This window comes from Anolis sagrei, chromosome 2 (genome assembly GCF_037176765.1).
Source record: "Anolis sagrei isolate rAnoSag1 chromosome 2, rAnoSag1.mat, whole genome shotgun sequence".
Taxonomy (NCBI): domain Eukaryota; kingdom Metazoa; phylum Chordata; class Lepidosauria; order Squamata; family Dactyloidae; genus Anolis; species Anolis sagrei.
In genome coordinates this window covers 56003948-56013485 of record NC_090022.1, presented here as the reverse complement: position 1 = coordinate 56013485, position 9538 = coordinate 56003948, and the positions used below count along the sequence as shown (strand labels likewise).

Here is a 9538-nt window from a genome sequence, read left to right as displayed (position 1 = left end):
AGCATTTCTACCACACTCTTCTCACCCCCACAGGGGGACTCAGAGCGGCTAACAATGGCAATGATTAGATGCCGCAATAATTACAATTATAAAAGCAAAATAAAATCATACAATATAATACATTAAAACAACATTAGTTATCCAATCATAAAGGCATTTCCATTATAACAACCATCCGTTATATCCATTAGCTAAAACCTGGTTCCACAACCACATCTTCAGTTTTCTTCTGAAAGAAAGGAGGACGCCGATCTAATTTCGTTGGGGAGCGAATTTCACAGGGGGAGGGAGTCACCACTGAGAAGGCCCTGTCCCTCATCCCCACCAGCCACGTTTGCGAAGCAGGGCCTCCCCGGCAGATCTTAGACTATGAGGTGGAACGTAGTTCCATTTCATGAGTCATCAGAAGACCAGTTTTTACCATTTCCTGTATGTATGCCTATCTTTTCAAAGAGCACCAGCAGTTTTCTCTAGCTGTAAAATTTTCTATCTGGGTAGGAAGAATAATAATCTGTATGAGCCTTTTAGATTAGGACCAGAGGAAGGCATTAGATGAAGACATGAATGGAGTGAAATCTTGTGGGATAAAGAATGTGAAACCAAATATTCCTCCTAAGGACAGACATGGAAAGGAGGTCTTTCTTATCTCAGTACCTCACTGTGTGGCCAACATCTCAGAGAGTTTGGAATATTGCATAGTGCATAATTAATATATGACACCAGTCTGGTGGAGTGCTTCAGATATTGGATTTTGACTCTGGAGACCAGAGTTTGTACCCTCTCAACCATGAAACCACTGGGTAACCTTGGGGAAAGGCATACTCTCTAAATCTAAGGGAAAGTGAACCTGTCTCCAAAGAAATCTTTCCAAGAAAACTCCATGATACGTTCACCTTAGGGTTGCTAGAGGTCCAAAATTACTTAAAGGCATACAGCAACAATAACAAATATAATTAATATAAACAAGAAGCTTTTCCTGATAGAACAAGGAGTTCCAGATCCTCAAAGAATCTTAGTTGTTTGGGCAGAGGGGTTGAAAACGCTACCTCCTACACTTTCCTCCTTGGAATTCTCCCAACCTACATGATCACCATGCTGTCTGAGGGAATTCTGGTGAATGAAATACAGGAAAGTAACTTTTCCAGGCTCTGACTCATACAAGTGTCCACTGTAAAAATAGAGACTTGTGAAGTGATGGCTCGGAGGAAACATTTTGATGTGGCAGCTTGGACTGAAAACAGGCATGGGGTCTGATGTTGGTTTGTGAATCCCCCTTCAGAAGTACCGTTATTCATGGGGGACACAGTGCCAGAGAAGAAAGCCCAATGGAAACATTCATATTTATCATATGGAATCATTTCTGATCATCTTTAATATATGATGGATCAGGGCAAATGGGGGAGGAAGACCCCAAGAACTTTGCCCGCCTGGCCTTCTGGAGGAGACATCTGTGTAAGGAGAGAGGTGGAGATGGAGCAAAAGCTGCAAGGATAATAAGTGCCATTAAGGTTAGTCTGTCTCATGATTGTTTCTTATTAAAAAGAGACTGCACTTTATCTGTGCAGGATATGCTGTTCGGATGAGGGAATTAGCAGAACGACTGCCTCCATATCATCTAATTAGCAAAAATGTTGATAAGCAGATACAATCACATATGATTAGGATCCTTTTTAAAAGCCACTCCATTAATTAAATAGACAGAGAGGCTGCCTCCAACCCTCCCGTGCCACTGATTAGAATACAAATATTTACACTAATCTCACCTCCATCAGTCAGGGGACACTTTTGAGTATTTTCAGTGACATCTGATTACTATTGATTTTCATCCCCAATGTCAGGCCATTTTGTTAGTATCTGAAAGTGCCGCCTTCAGTTTCGGATGCTTTAAATCATGTTAAGGGTTTATCTTAATGACGCTGCTGATAACCACTGCTCAGGTCACTCGTACTTTCTCTTCAAAGAACACAGCCTGGGCTGGTTTTTATTGTTTGTACTTGAGATTTAAGATACGAAAAACATTTCTCATTTCAAAGCCTTGGTTTCTAGGGATGGGGCTGTCTAGCTAGTTTTGTGTGTCTAGTTATTTCATGTGGGCCTCTCACTGGTCCCACTCTTGATTTCTTTTTGCCCTCCTCCTCCATTCCCATCTCTCTCTCTCTCTTACATACTCACACACACACACACACACACACTTCTACTATATAAGCCATTTTAGCTTACAGTAGCAGCCCTGAAATGGCTGATAACATCCTATGCCTCTTGCAGACTCTTGGAAATGGACATCAATCAGCCCACTGGTCATATTAATAATACACAGATACCTTCATAGTAAGCTGTGCACAAGAAAGATAGATTACTTAGGAAGACACGCTCTTCGTACTTCCAAGCAGGAGAGCTGGTACCAAGGTTGTAGGATGAAACACATTTAGCACTCCATCCCATCAATATATAAGGATTTATATTAATGGTGTCAAACTCATTTTCATTGAGGGCCACGTCAGCCATTTGGTTGCCTTCAAAGGGCAGTTGAATCTATGGGTGGTCCTCTTTTTATCCAGTTTGGGTCCATAGGTGTTATTGGATGACAACGCCCATCGGTTTTGATTATCCACTATGCAGACTGGGGATAATGAAACTGCAACCCAACAGCAATTGTGGCCCTGAGGTTGGAGAAAGACTAAAGGACATTTTAAAGTCACACATCATATCTAAAACCCTTGTATCTAAAACCAAGCCTCACTAATCCAAAATAAACAGAACAAACTGCAGCCTTCCAGAGGTTACTATATAACAAATGGAGTGTTGTGGAAGCTCCTTCCTTGGAAACCTTTAAACAGAGGCTGGATGGCCATCTGTCAGGGATACTTTGATTGTGCATTTCCTACCTGGCATGGGGTTGGACTAGATGGCCCATGTGGTCTCCTCCAACTCTATGATTCTATGATTCTATGACTCTTAAATCCCATCAGCTCTAGTCATGTTTCAGGAGGAGGAATGCAAGAGTTGCTGTCCAGTATCTGGAGAACCACAAAGCATGACATGGCCGGCCACATTTGACTCACAGGCCTTCAGTTTGATACATGTGGTTTAAATGATCTGGCACCATCCTTTGCTTCTTTGCAAACAGAAATGTGGCTGCCTTTTAGAGCACAGCTACTCCTTTAGGAACAAGGATATTTCTCATTTATATATGGAGAAGGAGAAATAAGTTCTTTTTACCAGCTTCAGGCTACTGTGGGAATAGCAAGTGTTCTGGACTACAGCTCACATTAACCCCTTACCCTAACTATATTGGCTAGGCCTAATAGGACTTGTACTCCAAACATCTTCAGGACACCAGGTTTACTAGCGGTGCCATATTTGCTTTTGCAATATTTTAATTGGCTGCAAAGGTCTGAAGAGATAAATTCTTCCTCTGAAAGCGATACCAGGCATTAGCAATAAGTTGCATCATAGTTGTGAAATATGACCTTTCAAAGAAGTTAATTTGCACAAGACTCCAGCCAATAGGACTGAGGGACTATATCCAGTGAACCAGTATTTGCTACACCCTGATTGGTTGGGATGTTTCTGACCTCACAATAGGACCCAGCAGCAAGTGCCTTGAAATCAAACAATATCAGCAAGCAGCCTTTCTCTTTCCCTTTGGCTCCAAAACCATTACCATTGGGCTGTGAGGAAAGAAGTGCCTCATCCAAAACAACTGGATCCACTGGATCCAAACTGCAAAGGACCTTGCGTCCCCAAGGAAAACCAACCCAAACAGTCTCCAAGTTGATCCACCTTTCTCTTTGGGATGGTTAATTACTACGAAGTCCTAGGACTGCATCAAAATGCCTCGCAAGAAGACATTAAGAAGGCCTACCGCAAGCTGGCATTAAAATGGCATCCGGACAAGAATCCTTATAACAAGGAAGAAGCTGAGAAGAAATTTAAAGCAGTTGCTGAGGCCTATGAAGTTCTCTCAGATCCTATGAAGCGTTCTGTCTATGACAGGCCACCCAAAGAACCAAGGTATAGAGGGAGAGGAACAACTGGAGGCCACCCCCACAGTCCATTCGATTTTGACTTTGTTTTCCGTAGTCCTGAGGAGATCTTCAGGGAGTTTTTTGGAGGAATGGACATCTTTGCCAATGACTTCTGGGACAACCAATTTGATGATGACAATAATGGAGGGGAGACCAGAAGTGGGCCTTTAGGTCTCTTTTCTGGACTTGGTGCCTTTGCCAACTTTGGATTCAACTCATTTGGGCCTGGCCTGCACACAATGTTCTCCTGTAGATCCTTTGGAGATGACAGCAGTGGAGCACAGAACTTCAGATCTGTTTCAACATCTACTGAAGTGATCAATGGGCGAAGAATCACCACACGGAAAATTGTTGAAAATGGACAAGAAAGAATTGAAATCGAGGAGGATGGTCAACTGAAGTCCATAAGAGTAAATGGAAGAGAACAGTTGAAATGCTAACAACTCAGCTCATGTCTGCTCAATAAGCAATAGACAATTGCTTGAACAATCTTAAATGGACTCTTGCTCCGTAAAAACGGAATCCATCTAATAAACTCCTTCACTGAGTTCAAGATATTTGGTAATGATGTCTGAATTACTTGACAGGTGTATGGTTTCCTTTGAGTAACCTGTAATTTGTACTGAGAAAGCCAATGTAGCCACATAGTGTATACAACCTATGGATTTACACGTTAACTTGTAATCTTGTAGACAAAAATGCTGGAATCTTGTAAATTCAGTATTATTTTAATAAAGATACTATTGAGTACTTTAGCTTAAAGGGTTGAGATAACTGTGGTGTATCCTTGAACACAAGTAACATATAAAATTTTAGCAGAAAGATATTTGTTACAGAACCAAGGTCCAAATTCAGATGAGGAGGTTAATGCAATACTTTTGGAGACCTATACAGGTAGAGTTGGTGGACTCAGTGATAGAAATAGCCTGACTCTGAAGATCTAAGCCTTTTAAAAATTAGGTCTACCAAAAACATTTATAACTGTATATCATTTATATTTGTATATCAACAACAGGACATCACAGGGAAGATTACTATGATGCTGTCAATAATGGTAGCACTGGGAATTGATAAAGAATTCAATGAAACCTGAATTATTTGAATTTACTCTGTAGTCTTATCCTAAACATAATAATATATTTTCATCTAATTTTATAACACGCCTCTGCTTAGATCTGTGATAGGAAGCCTTTTGTCCTGCAAATGTTTTGAGCTTCACTTCTCAAGAAGCTCAAGCCCATGGTAAGGGATTGTTGAAGCTGTAGTCCAAAACAACTGGAAAATGAAAGATTCTTGACCTCAACTATAGTTAGATCAATCTTGTTTCTCAGCTTAATAGAAATATGGATCAGGATCCTTTACCTAGAACAGTGGTTCTCAAACTGTGAGTCCCCAGATGTTTTGGGCTTCAACTCCCAGAAATCCTTACAGCTGGTAAACTGGCTAGGATTTCTGGGAGTTGTAGGCCAAAACACCTGGGAACCCACAGGTTGAGAACCACTGACATAGAAGAACTGGTGTACTACATTAAGTGTTCAGAGAGTCAGCTTCATCTAGTGATAGAAACCAGAGATTCCATATTGTGACAGTATTAAATTCTAGAACTGTACCAAAATTGAGAGGGGGCTTTTATAGATTTATACATGAGCTTGCTACATGTGTCAACAAAGCAACAACCCACATTTTGAATACAGAGGCATCTAGTTTGATACTAGGGCTTTCCAGTTTAAATGACTGCATCTCTGGACCACTTGCCCGTTCGAACAGGCAATATTGGATGAGATACACCAATGGCAGCTTCAGCACAAAGTACTGAAGCCATCTAGCTTTATGCTGTTGATTTTTCTTTGGTTCTGGGTGCAGAATATTATTTATGTTACACATTTCATTGGGGGGGGGGGGAGATTTTAGTTATAAACTCTTAAGTCAATACATGGTTTTCCCTTACATTAGGTCACAACACACAGGTACTGAGGCCATAAAGATTTCCCATGGTCAATATAAGAGAAAGAGAAAGAGAACTCCCTTTCCTATAACAGTAAAATGTGGAGACTCAATCCACCCACCTGTGAATATGAAAAACCTAGCATTAACTTTCCAGGTGGAAAAAACAATATCCTAGAACTCCAACAGCCTAGCAGATGCCAGGGCCCTACATGCATGAAATAGCCCCTATCAATACTTAGTCTTTAAACAAAATGATGATTTGACAACAATAGGTTTATGGGGCTTGGTTTCAGAAGTTTTGACACATCAAGATACCTACATGCTACATTTGAAAAAGATGCCAACAGAGGAAAGTGGTATCTCCTCCTGGATCAGTAATGTCCAATAAAAGGGAAGCAGTTACTGAGTTTGTTATCTCTTATCTAAGAACATGACACTAAGTATCTGTACCTAAATATTAAAGATGCCAAAGGCAGATCCTTGCACTAATATGTCACTCAAACAGAGTCAATCAGACAAGCCAGTGCCTACCCACATTCAGACAATGCAGCTGAGAGACAGTGAGAAGGCATGCCAAGCAGATAGGGTCTAGAACCACAATTCTCTCCTTCAACACAAGTCCACTTGCTAATCCCTAAATACAGGGGTTGTTTGAGGAACTGGAACATGCACATTGGAATTGCAGAAATTATTTCAGGAGGTTTTGCAATCAGGAAAACTGAATTTGACATCACTTGAGGCCTACGGTAGTTAACAACCTCTGCAATTAACAAAAGTAAGGCAATTGACCTAGGAAGCAGATCATGGGCAATGATGGCAGCTTTTTAACTGTATCTTATAAACATGACAGTATACACACAGTCCGCTCTGGGTTATCTAAACCAGTGCTTCTGAAGGCATCCCTTTTTAAGGGATCACCATAGTTTTCCCCCACCTCAATGTGCCAGGGGCTGGGACCACATTTGTGTCCATTGAATACAATCCACTCTCCATTTCCCTGGATTCTGCGTCCACTGATTCAACCATCTATGGCTTGAAAATATTTTGTAAAAAATGCAAAAGGCAAACTTTATCTTGCCATTTTATATAAGGGACAGCATTTTGCTATGCTGTTGTATATAATGGGATTTTGGTATCCATAGGAGGTCTTGGAATGAAACTTCCGCGAAGATCGAGAGGCCACACTTTCTTTCCTGGAAATTCACTTTAGACCAGTAGCCAATAGCCAATAAATGGTTCATAGACTAACATTTTTGGTATCACAGTTATTTCTCATGGTAAGAGACACTACTCTACCACCAGTTGTGAAGTAAAAAATCAACTGTCAGTCCAACCAGCTACAGTATATGGCCAGGGTGCCTGCTTTTTCTTTGCTTCAGGTAGCAAAGAGTCTTGGGCACTGTCTTCTTAACATTGTTTCATACAAGCGTTTCAAATCTCTGGATAGTCTGGAGGGAACATGTGGTAAAAAGAAGCAGCTGGTTCCTGTGCCAAGAAGTCCTCAGCAAAACAACAACAGCTCTGAATCAAAATGCAAGGTGTTTGCCCTACGGAGAGCTCTGTAAAATACACAAAACCAATTTTGCTCAAATGCGTTTAGCCCTTGAGTGTCAGCGGTTTGCCCAGACAGCACAAGACATTATTTTATTAACAGCCCACACCGACTTTAAAGAGCACTTGGGCCACAAAAACCAAACCAACCAAAAGGAGAAAAAAACATAAAAGCATTTGGAATTACTTCATAAAATACTAAATCACAATGTTAACCAACTGACCTTTGCTCTACACAGACCTGCTAATTTTAGCAATTACAGCCAACAACTTGAACATATCAAGTGGGCAACTGTTTAACAATAATGACATCTGCTTGGAAAATCCAATTATGTCTAAACATCTTTAAATCCCCACTAGGGGATACCTGCTTTCTTTTTGCTACTGTTAGTTCCTGCCTAATAGGATTTTAAAACTCACAGCCTGCTGCATATTGCCGTAGCAATGCCCTGCTCTCCCTGGAGTGCCAACGGCATGGCTGCGATCACATTAAGCAACAAGCGAGAGCCTCTCCTTGGACAGTGATGGAAGCGGTTTGATTTTTTGACAGCCTAATCTGATAGAGCGGCACATTAGCCAGAGCCCTTCAGTGCTGGGTTTCCCCTGCAGAGCCCTCTCTGCTTTTACCTCCGATGTTTTCTACATTAAAAACAAGTGCTCAGGTTTGGGAATTCCCTAAAGGTTCCTTCATCATAGGGGTAGGTGATATGTCTAGTTACGTTAGCTGACCATACATGCTTTTGTTGGAAAGGGGATCTCACATGCTGCATCAAATCTAGTGCTGGGGAAAAGGTGGGAAATAATAATGAATGAAATAAAATGAAATGTTTATATCTGTTTATTTTTTTCTTTGGTGCTTCATGGTCTGAAGAAAGATGAAAGGGTAAAACAGAACCCACTAAGAGTCGGGCTGACTCCACAAAATTAATAAGGATGCTGCAGAACGGGACCTTAGTCAAACTGGATTTTCAATCATGATGGGGAATGAAGGATAAGAAGAATTTTTATTTTCTAAAAATCTATACTCTGGTGTTATTTTTTGTCTGGAGGAAATATTGGGAAACATTTATGGGTCATTGGCGAAGACTGTGAATCAAAACATGTCTGATTGCTGTTTGTGTGAAGAATCTGATGAGAACTTTGATTATTCATTTCCTTCTCAATCATTCGTATCTTATGTGCCTTCTGTGTGTAGTTTGGACAGTGCTATTTTAATCTAAATAACTGATTTAGAAAATTATTATATTTGTTATATATTTTTACACATATACAAACTCATACCAACTTTATATTCTTGTTCTAACTCTTTCCGTTTGTTTTTCATTATTTCAGTGAGCTAGGTCTTATCCTTTCCTTCTGCCTTGTTTAAATATTTGAGAACAAGCTATAGATTGGAAATTTTACTTTTTGGACTACACCTCCAGGTCTTACTATTTAACCACAGAAGAGAAGTCCTTTCTAGCCCTTAGCAAGTTGATTTTGTAATAGCCTTCACTGAACTTAGTCTGGTGCCTAAACTGTAATCTTGTTTTGGCAACAGGCAAAATTGGAATAGCCACTGAATAAAATTTGCACCTGCTAATATATCTGTATAGAACAGTGGATCCCAATCTTTCTTTCTTTCTTTTTTGTTGACCAGAGAACACTTGACTAGGGACCACTTGACCGGGGGCTATTTTGACCAGGGACCACTTTGACCAGTGCTCACTCTCCAACATTAGCACCAAAAGAGTTACAAATCAGTTTTTGGTCAACTTTAGATTCGGATGGAGTGCTGATTCAGAAAATTGCATTGGCTAGACCACATCAGCTCTAGTTTCTGATATAGAACATATGCCATGGACAGCAACTGTGAAGGAGTGGCAGATGCCACAAAAGAAGCAAAAATAAAATAAAATAAAATAAAATAAAATAAAATAAAATAAAATAAAATAAAATAAAATAAAATAAAATAAAATAAAATAAAATAAAATAAAATAAAATAAAATAAAATAAAATAAAATAAAATAAAA

General features: G+C 40.0%; 1 protein-coding gene across 1 annotated transcript; it reads left to right on the top strand.

Annotated features, from left to right (window-relative positions):
- The first annotated feature begins 3796 nt into the window (after positions 1 to 3796).
- Positions 3797 to 4468, top strand: DNAJB8 (DnaJ heat shock protein family (Hsp40) member B8). Its single transcript, XM_060761008.2, has one exon. It carries the CDS (start codon positions 3797 to 3799, stop codon positions 4466 to 4468), a length of 672 nt encoding a protein of 223 aa, XP_060616991.1.
- The last annotated feature ends 5070 nt before the right edge of the window (positions 4469 to 9538 follow it).

Excerpts from the sequence above, each read along its gene's own strand:
- DNAJB8 (XM_060761008.2), top strand. The coding sequence starts at position 3,797 with ATGGTTAATTACTACGAAGTCCTAGGACTGCATCAAAATGCCTCGCAA.